This window comes from Cyprinus carpio, chromosome B14 (assembly GCF_018340385.1).
Source record: "Cyprinus carpio isolate SPL01 chromosome B14, ASM1834038v1, whole genome shotgun sequence".
Lineage (NCBI taxonomy): Eukaryota > Metazoa > Chordata > Actinopteri > Cypriniformes > Cyprinidae > Cyprinus > Cyprinus carpio.
Genome location: NC_056610.1, coordinates 19,341,504 through 19,359,767, shown reverse-complemented (window position 1 = coordinate 19,359,767; position 18,264 = coordinate 19,341,504). Strand labels below are relative to the sequence as shown.

The following is an 18,264-nucleotide window of genomic DNA, read 5'->3' as shown; positions in this document are numbered from 1 at the left end:
TATATATATATATATATATTATAATGTACTACAAAATAAAAAATATTACTTTTAATTTTAATTTGCTACAGATTTATGTAACTATTACATTATTATTGTTTTAAATATTTCAATTTAATGAAAATGTTAAATGCAGTCTTTAAGTGATCATTAAATGAAAGTAATCTCAATATGTAAAGTCACTGCAATGCTTAATGGTGTTTATTTCCAATACTTATTATATTTAACATGTATAACAATCAATCATGCTATATTAATCAAACAAGATTAATATAACGTCAGAGCTAATAGAGCAAAGAATGCTCCAAGAAATTCTTTAATGGGTGCCTAGGATTTATTTCTTTTTGTTTTGTTTTCACTCTTCTGTTTCCCAGTATAGCCACACTGTCACGAAGTTGTGATGACTAATATCAAATAATAAAGCTTTTTAGGTCTGCAAGACAAAAATACAGCAGAAGCATCTAGTGTGTGCCTTAGCATCTCAGGTTCTTGCCAACATGTCACAAGTTTCTGTGGGTTTTGCAAGCATGTGATATGTTAGAGACTGTTTTATATATATATATATATAATCTCAGGTTCTTGCCAACATCACACACACAGAGACTGTTTTATATATATATATATATTAATTGAATGTTGATCATTTAAATTAAATGAATTAATTTGAAAATGCTTTGATTTTAAATTAACTGTAGAAATGTTTTTCTCCAAAAGTTACCAAAATTTCCCAAACTGACTGTAATGGATCATGAATAAAAAGAATAATAAAAAAAAATCAGATCAAGCATTTCCTTGAAAGTACATTGGCAATCAATCTACATACACCTGTATCAATGCTCTACCTTTAGCTCTTAGCCGAGCTGTAAATGAATTAAGACAACCCCTCCGTAAAACTCAAGTGTTAAATCAAACACAGACGTGCTGCCTGCAAACCATGTAACGGCGGGCCGATAATCCAGCACGTTATCTGTAAAGGCTCGGCACAACCCTCTTGTATCTGTGGCCTGAGGCAGCTGGGACTCTCAGATATCAGGGATGTTCTGCTTGATTTGTATCTCTCTGGAGAGGATGCGTGAATGAGCAAGTCTGTGTGCAAGTGGATGTATACATGCAAACTATTATTACTCCAATGTCCAATAAAGACTATGCAATGTGTTAGAATAGCATAACAGCTTCAACCTCTAGAGGGCCAAAGATCTGATTAAAAAACTGGATCACATAAGTGTGAATATGGCAAGGCGGAATAAACGCTGCATATGAAAAATTAATTAGAGACACTTTATAATAACATTAATAGTGGTATTCACAAAGGAGGAACACAGAACTAGTAACCCTACGTTTTTAAACTTTCATGCATAACTCGTCCCACACACTTGCGTTACAGACATAAATGATGCTTCAGTTCACGCAGCTTTTTAATGAGATGTGCTCTTACTTTTCTAAGCGATCACTTTTTCAAAACAATTTTCGACCTCTGATAAAATGTATTCAAAATACCCCCGCCCAAAAAAAAAAAAGATTTCAAGAGGATATTGTCTCAGAAAATGTTAAAATCTAGTTATTTTACATAACAATTAACATTACATACAAACTACCATACTTTAATATTTTTAAATATATAAAGCATATAATGTTTGAAAGTGCTTTATCAAAGTTACCAAAGAGATACATATATACTATCAGATATATATTATATAAAATCTCTCTTTTTACAATATGTATTTGTGTCAACTACAGACAAAACAAAGCTTTTTAAAGGTGCAAGAGTGATGGTGTAATTACAGCTGCTTTTTATGCACATCCTTTTAGGGAGAAACAGAGACTGATAACACTAATTGCATTAGTAAACAGTGTTAAAGCAATGTGCATAAACGTTCTCTGAAAAAAGATGCTATTTTGAAGAAACTTTTGAGGGGAAACGGGATGAGAACAAGGAGAACGAAGAAAAAATATGGTTAAAACACTACGAAAATTGGAAACGTCCAGAAAATGGCTGAAGGGCTACTTAGATAATGCAGCAATGAGAGATGACACACAGAGCATCTCTGCATGCAAGAAACGCTCTTTACTGGCAGTCTCATATAAACATGATCTGAATGGGATGAAAAAGCCCATAAATTTGCAGTTTTTCTATTTTTAAAAGCCACATTTAATGCAACAAACATATTTTAATATGACCAATGAAAAAATTAGGTGCTAAATAACCTCTTAAAGTTGGGAAATTAAATGCATACTTTTTACATAATATTTCTATAGTCAAATACTGCAAGAAAGTCAAATACTGCTTTCCACAATTTTTTTGTGAAGTTATATAAACTAGAGTGTTTTTCTAGTTGCATCTGCAGTAAATTGTATTCCAATTAATGCTGTCACTCTAGTGAACCTGACTGCATTTGTGCCACTTAAATCCCTCTGTTTTGTGAAAGTATTTCAGCTTGTTTTAAAAACAAATTGTCAAATGTTGCTTTATGTAATGTTAAAAGTGGAAAGCAGTAATTGCTAATTTCAATGTGATCTTAGCCTTAAATGTAGCTTTTATTAAGTGTGGCTCCCAAAACAACACACAAAGTTCAACAATCAATTCAACTTTAATTCAACAATTGGGCCTACTAAAAATAATAATAATTGTATTTTTGTCACACATTTGAATGTTTTCTTTAATTACTATAGCTTTAAACAGTCGGTATACAGTAAGTCTTACCACACTGCACAGCAATGGTTCTCAGCTCATTTCAATAGGAATAATCAAATGATCAGCAATAATCAAAAATGACTCAATGCTTATCAAGTGAGAATAAATCTTATCGATTAGTAGTGATTCATGAATCTGTTTGACTTTCATTCACAAATTTTCACAAATTGGACATCACGGGTCACGCTGTGCAGAGCACAATGACCTGTACTCTAAAGATATAATTAACCAATGCCTCATCACTAAATGAAATCTGATAAAAGAGCATTTCGGCACAAATATAGTTTTCCCTTCTGTCAGTTAATTACATTGTAATTTATTGCTGTAATTTTACTCACAGGTCGGAGCCTCGGCACAAGGTACGTTACACTGCATCCCTTGAAATTAATGAAAGGCAATGAATGCAAGCAATTCTGCACATAGAATATTCTAGGTCTGCAATCGCTTTACGCTCACAAGTGAGTCCACAGCAGAGGTAAAAGCCAAAAAGGTCTAAAATTACGAGCACTGGAAAGCTCAAAAGCTCTGTTAAAAGCACCCACAGACTCCCACAACACACAGAGAGAGTGAGAGGCTCGTGGATCAGCGCTCTCCAGTTATTGATTGTGATGCATGCAGATTCTATGATCTCGTGTGGGAGTTTTAACGCCGGCCGGAGCAAAATGCAGCCACTGATATTTGAAGCATCACACAGGGAGAGGGGAAGAGTAACGGCACAAAAGACGGAATGACTGTGCGAGCTCTCTAAAATTCATTGGGATGTTGTTAGCCATTAAACTGAAGCAGCAGGGAGGGCTTTGTGACAATGTTGCAATAGCAAGCGATGCTTGTGCCGTGGATCTCAGTGGCATGTGTACATGTCTGCCTTCCTTGTCAGAATAGTGGATGCATCCAGAACTGAATAAGATGAGTAAGCTGACCGCTATTCTTCTGTTTTCCAGGACAGTCACCACTGCGATAAGCAAAAACAAGAAATGAAACAAAGCAGGTGAGCAAACAAATAAACAGCCCTCTCGACTCCCCACCCCACGTGTGGCACAGAGCGGAGCAGGGGAGCTGTGCTCCAACAGGGCCGCCAGCTGAGAGCATATGGCTGACAGGTCAATGGCCATGAGCAATACAGTCACTCACATTACTACCCACACAAATGTATTTATATGGGGAAATATCACAATGTGTAAAGCTCCCGCAGTGGGTTAGTGCACAGAAACATCCTGCTGCAGGTCAACGGATGACTGGAATCTTAATAACGTGCTTCATTTTTCATTACGAGATCCAAAGATTAACAGTCAAGCAATTTCTTCAACTCTACAAATGTCATAAACAAACTTAGGGCTCGAAAATAAGAGTGGCCTGATGGCTAGGGGACAACATGAGACAGATCTGGGCCAGCTGATCAGGTCAGTGCTGCGTTGGCACTACTTCTTTTGTTTGCTGGTGATATTCATATACTTTTTTGTCTTGCAATCATGCGCAATTGGTGGTGTATTGAACATTCTGCTATAAATTCTGCCCATTTAAATAAGAATAATCTACACAAAGGAGGATATGTTAAAATGTTTTACACTGCTTATATATATTTGTGATGGGGCTAAAAGTGAAAAATATTCAATTAAATTCAATCCAATTCCAGTTTATTTGTATAGCGCTTTTCACGATGCAAATCGTTATAAAGCAGCTTTTCAGAAAATTAAAGTTTCTACATTATATTTAGTAATACCATGTAGTCAAACAGACGGTGAACACTATTAACAGCAATGATTATATGTTGTGATCAAACTTTTAGCAAAATTTGGTAGTTTTGTGTGTTGTCTGAGGGAAATAATTGATTGAAATAATTTCAAACCTTGCTTTTGTGTCCATTAAATTGTTTAAATTCGAGTTTAAAACATCTGACATAATAACAGAACTAACACTTTCTTTGTCACACTGTTTAAAATATTCACATAACACAATAGACATTTTTATTATCATTTCCTCAACAGTGGTTTCTTTCATTGGATGGATAGATAAAGGAGAAACAGGCAAGCAGCCAAAAATATAACAATAATGGCCATCAGAGGTGGGATTGTTTGAGAACATTCAAGTTCTATGTATATACAATGCCAGACTTCATCACAGAACAAACCAAACTTCTATCACACCGCAAGTCCACTAGTTCCCATAAAAACACAGTCAACTATCTCTTTAAAGTTTTCTCAGGGACAAATCTTTACCCTTTCTCAGTGTATAAAAGCCAACTCTAAAAGTATGCATAAATATTGCAGTGTGCCTTCTCCTCCGTTTTATAGTGCATTTGCGGTGATTTTCTATGCGCTCCTCCATCGTTTTTTTATAGGCTGAGTACATTTTGTTTTAAGAACAGGTTTATAAAGGCTTGCATGTGTGTGTGTGGCAAATATTTTGGAGTAGGATGATGCATTGATGGATTGCATTCAGCATCCTTGAGCCTTCTGACAACTGATACTTAATCAGCAGTGAGAAGGCCGTGAAACAACGCACTCTAACAATCACTTACTGAGCCAAGCGGTAGGTTTTTAAATAGATCAATAACATAATGCTGTAAATGAAATGAACTATAGGATGTGGTCATCTTCCTGTCCAGGCCAGCTGCTTCAATAGCTTCATATGTGTGTGTAGAGAGGATACTGTGATATAGCGAGCCCAGAATGCAAAGATAATATCACTGATCAATGTGTTAGTCTGTCTGTTGCCGGTGCCAGTGTCTGATTGGTTCCAAATTTCCGGGTTTTCCGGGTATTCGATAAGATGCGTGCATTTCGATTCTGCTTAACGATTCCTGCGTTCGCATTTCAATTTGATTAAAAACGATTAAGTGCAGGAACGAAAAGAATTTGCACCCTGTTTGTGTGCAAGCGCGTACATAGAGAGCAGCGGTCGGCGGTCGTGCTGCAGGTTCCCGGTTTGTGTCTGTTCTCGGACCGTTCCGTATATTTCCACTGTAGAAAAGGTTGTTCTGAGCCGAAACTGACTTCTTTCATATTTGTCGACCAATATACAGAAACCTACATCAGTATATCATCATAAACACAGCCATTTTTGTCTTACATGAACGTAAACAGATGAGAAAGAAAACACACGTACAGTATTTTTGCTTAAAGAGACAACAGCCTAATAAACGCTGCCTGTCATTAATGTTAATCAAAGAACAAAAGAAAATCATTCACTGATCTTGACTGAATATATTTAATAACTTTGATTAATCTTTATTTTATTTATAAAAAGGAAACTATGCAGTGTTTTTAAACTTTTAATTACAGTTTCTGTACCTGAAATTGTGTTTAGTTGTATTTATTTATGATATTGCTAATTGATTTGTTTGTTCCTATCTTATTACTGACGGTTTACTTGTCTTTAACACTTTAATATTTGAAATTTATATTAATCTAGTTGTTTTTGCTATGGTATTTTTTTTTTTTAAAGCACATGCAAAATTCCTCTTGCAGTGATTTGTAGACTGCTGATATTTGCTCATGTTATCCAACTGCAACAGAATGCTTTGTAAAAAGACAGAATACATGTTTGATATCTAAATGTTTGACTTAATTTTTTTTATATTGGATTTTTTATCTTATTGGAATCGAAACTAGGAATCGATAAGAATCGGAATCGATAAGAATCGGAATCAGAATCGATAAAATTGGAACGATACCCAACCCTACTGATCAGTGCATGCACAATGTAGTAAAAAAATCATTTTGTGAAGTTCTGCATGTCAAGGTAACTGCAGTGTCAGCAAATAAAAATGCTGTCATGAAGATGCACGATCATGTCTGTAAAATGTCACCGAATTCAGCTCTCTCTCTCGGGCAGCAGGATTTCTAGCCTTCTTGTCGCTATGGCAACACCTAAAGTTAACTGGGTACCTATGCAGTGTTCGGTAGAATCAAACACCGTTCTCCTACAAGACCATGTTTCCATTTGAAGGAACACACTTCGAGTGTGAAATGTGGCAAGTCTTAGTTATCTCTTTTAACAAATGTGCTATAAAGTAAAAGCATATGACAATGTCAATAATTGTCAGTGTCAAGAATGTTTCACAAGGATGGAATTTACCTCATCTGTGCACATATCAACAATATTAACAATATTTAATGTACTAGGCCTATACTGTGTGTATATATATATATATATATATATATATATATATATATATATATATATATATATATATATATTTTTTTTTTTTTTTTTTTTTTTTTTACATTGCAAAGTAAAATTTTGAATATTTTCAGATGAGATGCATCCAATAGAATAAATAAAATACAATAAAACAGAATGTACCTTATATAAACAAACATGGTATTTAAGATGTATTGAGATAAATCGAGTCTGATCACGTAAGCTCGATCCTACGAAAAGAAATACTTAAAAAATAAAAATATACAAAATAAATACAAAAAATAAGAGTACAAAATCTATATATCAATATCTATTACACTTCTATTTCTTCATTTAGTCTTTAATCTAGTAAGTTGTCTTCACATATGTGGCCTTATAATAAATTCTCAGTTCTCCAGAAGGACATATATTGGTTTTGGTGGAAAGAGGAGTGTCTTGCGGGACCAACCCTAAACTGGTCTCATCTGGAATGGATGGAACATAACCCCCAACCCCCATCCCATTTCCTTTCTGCAACCCAAAACCCCACATTACAAATGAAAATCCAATTTGTTAAAATCTCTCACAAACCCAGCCTCCTCTAAGATGAATGCATTACTATGCTGATGTCTCAAGCTAGCGATCCATCCGTAAGAATTTGTTTGAAAGTGAAAGTCGTGACATTTGTCAAGTATGTAACCCATACTAGCTCTGCATTTAACCCTCCAAGTGCATTTGAGAAGTGACCCATGGGCTATATATCCAGCGCCGGGGAGCAACTGGGGGTTCAGTGCCTTGCTCATAGGGCACTTCAGCCATGGGTAATGGAGGGTGGAAGAGAGCACTGTTCATTCACTCCCTCCCACCTACAACTCCTGCCAGCACCGAGACTCGAATGCGCCCTTCTGGTACAAGGCCAAATCTCTAACCATTAGGCCACAGCTGCCCCCCAGAGCTCACATATGCTAGCCCTGCTCCTGATTTATGACATGCATAATCAACTGAGGAACTTGGCTTACTGCTGAGATCACAAGAGCACAGAATATCACCTCTGATATAGCAGGGTGCACCATTAATGAGATGCTTTATAAAAAAATAAATAAAAAAACCTTAATGTATTCCTTGCATTCTCTTGCACTGAATGCACTGTGATGCCAGGCTTCATTCTAATGAATGCAAATACTTGATCAAGATATATTTCTCATAAATTGGCTACACTGGGTATCAGCAAAAGGAACCATTAAGGTGTTGTATCGCACGTAACCTAAAATGGATAAATGAGATTCTTAAGATGTGCCGTTAATCTTTCAACTGCTAGGAGCATGCTGACACACAAGCATCTGGGTGTACAACAAATTGGGTTTTTGATGGAAATGTAGTAACATTAAAAAACTTAAACTGAATTTTTATTTTCAGGAAATACTTCTAATTCTACCTTTAAAGACTGTTAATTTCTATATTGCTGTTTGAAGAAAGACTTCAGACATGAAGCTAATGGTCATGTCATGCAGTAGATTAAATAATATATACTGTAAATAAATTTACCGTCCGCTCTCATAACCTCCCAATTGCAACTGTCCAGGATACTGGATAAAGCTGTTTTTAATGGCATATGGCAACAGTTTTGCTGACAAGTTCTTCTACACAATGCACTTGTCATTTAACTTAGTAATCTTACAAATAAAATAAAAATTGATAGAATTTATAAAAAAAATATTGTATATGGAATTTTTTAAAAATGTTGTTTATCAAGAATTTGATAGGTTATGTTTTTTTTAAAAGGATTTAAATAATAATTTTAACTAAAAATAGAATTAAAATATTAATTTTAAATAAAAATTATGTTTTTTTTTTAGGATAATAAAATGTGAGTAGCATTTTATACAGTGTCCATATTACCAAATTACACAGTACCTAAGTTAGGACAATTACAACAGGGCTAACAAAAACAATGCGTCATTTGCTCCAGGAAATAATTACAAATTAAAACCCTGTTGCTCATTAATATTATTCACTGCTTAACTCATGCAATGACACAAGTGTAAGAGCTATTAAATATCCATTTTTAATTCTTCAATTAATATTTTATCTAATAAAATATTGCATGTAGTAGACACAAGAAATATGCTATGTTTGCTTTACTACTGTTTTACTGATGAAAATAAATGTTTTATAGTTCCCCTGCTATTTAATATGCAGCATTTAACATGATTTATTTGTTAAGTTTCATATCTCGGGAAGACTGAGAAAGATAATGATCTATGAATCATCTATACTATAGTAATGGTTGATCTTATGAATGAGACAATGAGAAGCTAAAAAACAGCATCCATTTGCCTTTCTCTCTAATTGTAATGCAGCCAGAACACATACTGTCACATATATTTCAACATAATTTCAGCACGGTCCATATGTTTGCGGCTACAAGGATGAGTTAACAAAAAAACATCCTTCTTGATATGATGCAGACGCTTCATTTCTAAGATGGAGGCTGTCTGTATCGCAGCTGGGGGTAAGAGCCGAGGACATCTGAGGAGTGAAGCCTCTCTTAAAATCTGTTCCTTCTTTCCCACAGATTTCTTCAAATACACTTCGACATATGTGATGCATGCAGTTCCTGAGCACATGTACACTGACAGACAGGTGACTGAGCAGGATGTGGAGTGTAATTTAGCATATAGCCCCATCAAGAAGTTAATATTAATATAAAGAAATCACAGAATCACAACAGAAAAGCATCCAGCACTAGCAAGAACAGTACATATGGATCACCTCCAGATATCTTCATTTACTAATAACAGGCACATGTAAAAAAGTATTCTTTCAAAATTTTAAAATCTTGTGTTAAATGATGTAAGGGGCCAATTGTTATTTAACACTAATCATAACCATGAGATTGTGCCATAAATCTCAAGAGCACAAAATTATAAATTGGTGCCTGGAGACAGACGGTTCATTCTGAAAATGCCTAGTCTCTCCAAACACATCCCTTACTTTGACGAAGAAATGTTGTTGTACTCCAACAGCTGACCATGTCTTTTGAAGCCACCTCATCAAATATCTACTGAATTAATGCAGAGAATAATCTTGAAATCAAAATGAAACCTTTATTGGTCAGATTGTGTATGATTCACCAAAGCACATTGTTTTCTCTAACATTTTAGACCACTCTTTTCTAATCATCTGGTTCCATTCTGTTAACATGCACAATCCAATCAAATTCAGATCAATAAAATTAATTATAGATTAACAAAAAAAAAAAAAAAAAACTCCTGTCCTACATTATTTCTCATTCAGAAATCCATCAAATGGGTTGTGAAAACTGGTTTTATGTTGATTTTAAAACCAATGAACAAATGATGAATAGACGATACTGCTTTAAAGTCTAACTGTGTTGTTTTTTAACATTTAAATCCATTCTCCAAATATACAAACACTCCTATTAAATGAAAAAAAACTAAAAACTGCAGTGCTTTCAACATTAGGGGGAAAGATCTGTTTTGGTTAGAAATGTTAAAAATGGTTCTTTTCTGTTTGGTGATGCTGGTGGTGCAGAAACCCCACATACTTCACCATTAAAGCACAACACAGAGCTGAAGCGATGGGGTGATGCAATTTGGCCACAATAACACAGTGCGAGAAAACCGATCTGTTGATTTGCCACAAAACGAACGAGAATCTTCTACATGATTTCTCTCCCGCAATGAATATTATGTTTTCTGCAGATATGAATGTGTTTATATATTATACGCACTCAGAGCGCTAGAAACCAATAAATGTGGCCTTACAGAAAGTCGGGGGCAAACGCAAGCACACAAATCCAAAGCTCTCTCTTAAAGCGTCTCCTCTTGCGGCTCCACCAACTGCCTTCTCTTATGTAACCCACTCTGTTTCCTCAGCCCACCTGACTTTATTGGCTGATTTCTCTCTTTTCCACATTGGCACTTTCACCTCTATTACCACAACTTTCTGTGCCCTTTCAATGATTGCCAAACACTCTCCACCCAATAAGGAATGTTTTCCCCCCTCATTCTAAGCTGAAATTCATTCATTCAAATTTTTCCCAGAAGCGATAGCCTTGGCAAATGAAACACATCCACAAGGCCTTCAAAGATAACTAAAGCCTCTTTAATAATCTTGACAGGCAACAGTCTGGCCAGAAGAGGAGAAACCAGCAAGATGATCCATGGTCTCCTCCTCACATACGAGAAGCTTTAATAGTGTCATTGTCCTATATGCCTCTGTTAAACAATTTCCTTCTCATTAATTAAACATACACTCCATCAATATGCCCTAGGAGTGCTCGTGCCTATCAGGTATTTCATTTGGCGCACGGGAGGAGATATATGCTTGATTTATTTCACCTCTCTGAACGCCATACAACAAAACGAGAAGGAAATTATTGCAGAAATAGAGAATAAACAGGAAATGTCACATCTTAAGGGTTCATTTATTCGGTTTACAGCAAATGCTGCCAAGAACACATGCATAATTCATGATTTAAACAAAAGGAATGAGTGAAAAACCGCACTGCTTTTGACTGATGCCTCTCCCATCCTCTGAACGGAGGCAGAATTAGTCAGCTCCTTGCTCACGCCTTCCCTCCCTGCGCTTGGTGAAATTTCTCCCTCGCTGCCACCGAGATCTCACCCTCCATTTTCTCTGCGTCTCTGCTGCTCTCTCTGCATTCTCTCTCCCTCAGCCATGCACAAATACCAATAAAAACCTGTGCACTCGCACGCACCCCCACACCGTAGACATCAAGTACACTGAAGGCACAGAGCATGCATGCGGGCTCGTTCTCACACGAGAGCCTGCTTCCTCCATTTTATACATTCAGAGCGACCCTTCCCCCACCCCTGCTGCCACTTACACACACACACACCTCACTTAATTACAGCTTCTGCTCCCTGGTTCGGTTTGAATATGAGGTTAAAATGTAGCTAAAACAGTCACAGACAAAAGGTGTGTATTATACTTCACAAGATGCCTCACCTCTCAATGAGCGACTAGAACAGCAGACTGCAAACGAATGAGAAACGTGCAAACGCACATCCATAAACATCTACATCTTCACCTCACAAATCTAGAATCCATTACTTGCTGGATATTAGATTTGAGCATGTGTTTTGCCTGGTCAGCAGTGTTGGCAGGTCACTGCCATCCTTGAATTAAATTGGCAGAGCTACATGCACTTGTTGCGTGGTCACAGCGGCCCTGTCAATCCTTGTCAGATGAGGGTTTAGATAAGTATGTACGTAGGGGATTGATGAAACCATAAAGCACTGATGGAGTAAATACACGAAGATTAAACTCCTCAGCAAGAATCAATCTTGACGAGCATACTGTAAGATTACAGCACATGCAGTATGAAAGGATCAACACTGGATGATTCCCTTGAAAAAACGATGCATCTTCTAGCAGCTTCAGGGGAGCTTTCTGATTTCAACCTAGCGAACACATATACACCGACTGCCTACCGCCTGCTGCCTACTCTTAAAGCCCCCAGCGGCACAGAAACGGCATTTACCTGGTCGTACCAATCCCGGTTGGAACAGGTGCATTCGGGCCACCATCCTGCTTGCCCTCCTGAGTTGTTACCGTTCACCTTGGGGCCGCCCTTGGATTGGCTCTTGGGGTTGGGGCCTCCAGGACCCCCAGCTGACATCATTTTCCCTTTACTTCTTCCCAATGTACCCCCTCCACCCATTCCCCCTCCTCCGCCCGAGGTTTGAGGCGGTAAGGTCTGGCCGCCTCCATAGCCAGCCGGGTATCCGTAGGGTTCGGGCTGCCACTCTCCATATGCCGGGGCGTCCATCCTGCGCAGGGCGGCCATGCGGGTCACTTCATAGCATTCTGGGCACTTGCAGCAGTGGTGATGTTTGTGCATGCTGGCTAGTTCACGCGGTGCAGCGCTCTCTGTCTCTTTCTATCTCACTGCTGCTGCTGCTGCCTGCTCAGATCAAACGCAGCGCGCAGTGCAGCTCGGCTCACAGAACGGCAGCAGGAATCTTCACAAACCCTGTTATCCTCCTCTTTGTTCCTCCCAATCGAGAAAAAGATGAGACGAGGAGGTAGCAACAGGGCAATGAAAAATAGAAAAAGCTTGGTGGTCTTCCTCCAGTCGATGCAAAAGGTTTGGAAATATAATAAAAATAATGTGTATGATCTCGGAATCAGAGACCAGCCCCGATGGTCGAGTTCTCTTCTTGCTTCTGTTGGTTCACAGTGATATGTATATAAATTCATAGATATGTATATTCATTTGTTTATATATGTATATATTTACACACACACAAATACATATAAAAATATTGATATAAACAGACAAGCACAAATACAGTTATATACAGGTATATATGTATACATATATTTCTATAAATATTGATATGCGTGTGTACAAATATATATATAAATAAACAATTTCTATATATATAAATGATATCCGTGATCAAATCTTCCTCTGTATGTCTCTGCTTGCCAGATTTCTTCCTTCTGCGTTTCCTCCTGATTTGGGAAGCGTTTTCTTGCCTTCTTTCTCTCACTCTTTTCCCAGCCTGCAGAGAGGAGCTGAGCACTGGATTGACTCTCAGCCTGCTTGCCCTAGATGTGGATTATACGGAGGGATGCAAGCAAGCGAGAGAGAGGGAGGGAGAGAGAGCGAGAGAGGGAGAGAGAGGGAGATGCGTAGCAGCATCCCTCTAGCACCTCAGCCCTGACAGGCACAGCCAATCAACTCACAGCACAGCTATCAGCAGCAGCACCAACACAGGACTGACTGCTTCAGTGACTGCTCTTAAAGGGCCAGCGCACCTGAAAATCAGCCAGCAAACAGAGCCAGAATGGAGACGCAGAGAGCACGTTATTCAGCTCCACGGCTTCACTGTAAGAAAGACTGAAGACCTGCTTTAAGGGTTTATAGTGGAGACGGGCTGATGGATGACCATGTTTGAAACTATTTTCCGATTAGGTTAATTTGTTAATTTACTTAGATTTATTTAGAATTAAATAAACCATACACTTTGGACACCACAAACTAGCAATGAAAATATGTAAAATGCTTGACAATAAAGAAATACTGCTCTACATCAAAGACCAAAAAATCTTTGTCTTCAAAGAATAAAACATGAAGGAAAATAACATTTGATATAATTATGCAGACCTATAGCTTTCAACTGCTAGCTGTCTCATAGTTATGTTCTGTCAAAACACATTTGTTTTCTTAAATGAATTTAGCCAAAATCTGGTAGTGTGGAATGATCAGAGAAAATCTGCTCCACATTTTTAAAGTGAGACTGTTCTCTGCAATATTTCCTGTTAGTTTTCTACTAACATCTTTTCATATATAATTGTTAGCTCTTTCCCTGCTAAACAAGGAACTTTCCGTTATTTATGAGACAATGCTTCCCCGCCAAACACCGTATTTTTACTGTTACACACTCTGGGATACTATTATGCATTACCTGAATGAGTCCAGAATGTACTGATCAAAAACACAGACCATGAAGATGCGAGGGTAAAATATCAGTCCAGGAAGTGGTAATGGACTGTGCAAGCAATCTACTGCATCTTTGCTTTGATCATCGTACTGAATATGATCCAGATGTAGTATTTAATAAAAATTTGATTTTCTCAGCTTTTGGCTCGAAATGTTGCATTTTTATGAAACTTACTTATACTAAACTGCTGACAAAAAGAATGCTTGGAGATAAAATAAAATGGATTTGTTTTTGTTTAAAAGTAGAGGCTATGTTCTTTGTTTTGGTGTGTTGCATGTTCAGATACTCATAAAACAAAATATTTTGGGGACCATGACATAAATGCTTGTGGGGCCAGAGTTAATTGTCTTTAATGTAGCCTACAGTCATTTGGTTGTTAATTTAAAAAGTAAAAATGGATAAATGCTTGTGGGGCCAGAGTTAATTGTCTTTAATGTAGCCTACAGTCATTTGGTTGTTAATTTAGAAAGTGTATTTACAAAAAAGTAAGAAATAATCAATGTTAATCGATCAAATTAACTACACCATTTTGAGAAAATTGCTTATTGAAATACTTGGAATCTACAGAATCAGAGTCTTGAATTGTTAATTTAAAAAGTAAAAATGGTAAAAATGAGTTGCACAATTTCTTGTTATTGTTATTTATTTATGTCAAGACAAGACATTACTGAATTTACTGACTATTGTAGATGAAAATCTGCATACCTAAAGGTAATACTCCCACAGCACTAAAGAAATCCATGTTAATTTGATTACAACAAGTGACCCAAGTGACACTCCTATTGAGGGATTTGAAAAGATTACTTAAACTGAAATGGAACAATTTTGTAGCTGAATCTAAACAGATGTTGGCCTGTTAGACTGCTGTACTATTACAAATATGCTTGAGCATAAACATTAGAAACCAAGTGTGTTTACTGATGCAACTATATGCATGCATGGACATTTGTGTGTGTGTTGCTCTGTTTATGCATGTGTGAATTCACTTGTTTTTGTGGCTGAGTCAGTTCTAATAGGCATTGCACGCTATTCTATTCCGACCCCACCAGGAGGCACAAACAGCAGGCTCAGCCACACTTAATTATATGCAACGGTAACTCACTTCATTACCACAATATACTATTCCGGCAAACTTTCCGTTTTCCAGGAGGAAGGCCAATCGGAGATAAGAATGGTGCGAGTATCACACAGAAACATTGCCAACGCCAATGGGGAGTGTACGAGTGGTGCTTGGTGGCTGAAAAAAGGCAATGCAAGCATATTCATCACAGCATACATGACTGGCCACATGTTACGACCACCCTGTTCCCTCTGCTCCCCTTGTCTATACAGCACGTTCTCATATAGGATGCAGACCTCCATGGTCTCCACAGAGGAATTTTTAATGTAGCTGGCCAAGAATAAAGAAGAAAGTGGAAGTCAGGGAAGCAGAGCGTACTTATGTGCATGCATTTCATGCTTGCATTATGTCATGTGTTTGTGTCGGGATCTTCCAGAGTGTGAGTGCATGTGGGCGTTTCTAGTACCTCTAGGGAAAAATGCTGCTCCTTAAAGAATTACATAATATCAAATCTTAAAAAAAAGACAGTCACAGCCAATCAAATGCGAAGTCTGTCAATATTAGCTAGAGTATCAGTACACATACGACAAAGGGTGATTATTGAGAAAAGAAAAAACAAGATGTGTAAATTATTCATATCAGGACATTGCACCACATCCACTGCCAAAAATGCTTATAGTTTAATGCATGTAAAGGGGCCATGTGTTCCAAGTAACATTTAATTGCCTAGATGTTCTTGCTACAGTAATTACATATGCAAATGTAAATCCAGTCCAAAACCGTGTAGAAATGCTATAAATATTATTTGATTTAAAGCTGGTGCATGATGTTTTAATATGGCTCAAATATGCATTTAAAACTGTATTCATTTCTATCTGCAGCCTTATTCTTTCTTGCAAACGACCACATAGAGAGAGACTGTGTGATGGGAGAGACAGATGCATCCTCCCAGGCTGAATGAAGAAAAGTACTACAGATGGACGGTTAAAAAAAGAGACAATTTAAGAAAGCACCTTCTATCTGCCTGACAGTTTCGACTGCTCTTTGACTAAGAAAAAAATCTGAGTATCCTTAGTTATATTATATATAGTATTATATTATATATAGTATTCTATATTGCATGAATACACTGAGAGAATCCCTGGAGAATGAAAACCAACCTCCGACCCAATCTTGAGAAATTGGAAGAAAGCCTATTGTTGATTTATGAAATAACTGAGAATGGTTGTGTTATGGATGTAGAATTTACTTCATGACACACAGCATATCTTATATCTGACAACCTCATTGTCAGTTTCTGCATTCACACATTACATAAACCCCCCAGCCGGCCTCACAACCCCCACATACTCTCTCGCATGGAAGGTATCTATAGAAAATTTCTGGAATTTCTGTGCATTCTCACAGCAGCCCATGTGACTGCACTCCTGTCACCTGACAGGATGTATGTCCATATAAGGCAAGATGAGACACAGGCAGTCTTAAAGGGGCTGTAACATTCTTGAAGGTTTCCTTTGAATGAACCGCAGATAATTGCTGTAGGAAACAGGTGCAGAGCAGCCTTTGAAATACTGTGATTATAGTCTATATTGAATAGGCAACATAAACATGATACAGTAATTATTAATGCATAAAATAAATGCAAACACTATACATTTTGAATTGCAGTTTATGTGCTGCTGCAAGGCCAAGAAAGGGTTTTGGGTTTTTACCTAAACACTCATCGAGTCGTAGCTCCTCCACATTGACACAATAAACTAAAGTGCCTGTGAATGCTGTGACTCCTATTAATAGGCCTGGTGACAGAAAACAGCTGCTGCACCAAACACCGCACATCCGACTGACAGCGTAATGATAAGGGAAATGAGAGAAAGAGAGAAAGAGGAAAAGAGAGAAAGGGAATATGAGATGCTTGTGAAATGACTAGAGAACTAAGAGGTCTTGAAGAGAAGAGTGGGTCTGATAAGGGCCACGTACACTGCGAGAGTGACAGCCGCATTTAAATGCAGGGATGAATCCCTAAATTATCGTCCTCTGAGGCTACATTCACAGTACCAGTGTTTGGGATTGACAACAGTCTTGAATTGTCCTGTTCACACAATAGGAGAGGGGTGAATAATGTCTATATGAACAATATGGAATATAGTCCCCTAAATAGCCTTAATTAATGCCTATAATAATGTCAGATAAGGCTGCATGATTAATTAAAACTAAATGGATTATCAAATCGCAAAAGCGTCAATTTCATTGAATATATGCGCTTCATGTTTGAGTAAAATGCTGCACTGTGTTCATTTACAAGTGAGCAGCTTGTGATCTAGTGTTTTTAGCGTCTCAGAGCAGCTCGGCTTACAGTAAATAATAATTTTTACAGTAAATAATAATACAATAATAACAATAATTTAACAATCATCAACTCATTTCCGCAATTGCTTAACACACATTTGGGAACGTAACATGCACCAATAATCTTTCCAAACTTGTAATGAGTAACACTTAAAAACCTGTTGAGTTAAGGGCTCCCTGAGGTTTTCCACCAAAATGAAAGTTTAATAGTTTAATGATTGAAAATGAAGATTATAAAGATATTGGTAGGCTACTGAAATTGTACAGTTGTACTGTAAAATAAAATTATTATTATTATACTATAAATTATTATTACCATATGATTAAAATTATTATATTACAGTTAGCATTTTCATGGTGTTTAATATTTGTACTTAGTAAAAATAATTATTAGAATTATTGTTGTTGTTAGTAATAGTAGTTGTATTTTATAGTCATATTAACATATATCAAATACATTTGGGGCCAAAAACTGTGCAGCCCAACAAAGAAACAGTTTATATTAAAAAAAAGTATCTGAAAAATTGCAATTAATAAAGTAAAGT

At 37.0% G+C, this 18,264-nt stretch overlaps 1 protein-coding gene across 14 annotated transcripts in view; it reads right to left on the bottom strand.

Annotated features, from left to right (window-relative positions):
- dlg3 (discs, large homolog 3 (Drosophila)) overlaps positions 1–18,264 on the bottom strand; it is an 86,332-nt gene that overhangs the window by 51,699 nt on the left and 16,369 nt on the right. For 2 of the 14 annotated variants that reach the window (XM_042738426.1, XM_042738422.1), the window contains exon 1: positions 12,345–13,506. The exons of 3 other annotated variants lie outside the window; for them this stretch is intronic. In XM_042738426.1, the coding sequence (XP_042594360.1) occupies positions 12,345–12,704 (360 nt within the window). In that variant the 5' untranslated portion in view covers positions 12,705–13,506. Of the gene's footprint in view, positions 1–12,344; positions 13,510–18,264 lie in introns of those variants that run through there. 9 more of the 14 variants (XM_042738424.1, XM_042738420.1, XM_042738425.1 and 6 more) reach the window with 9 other exon arrangements.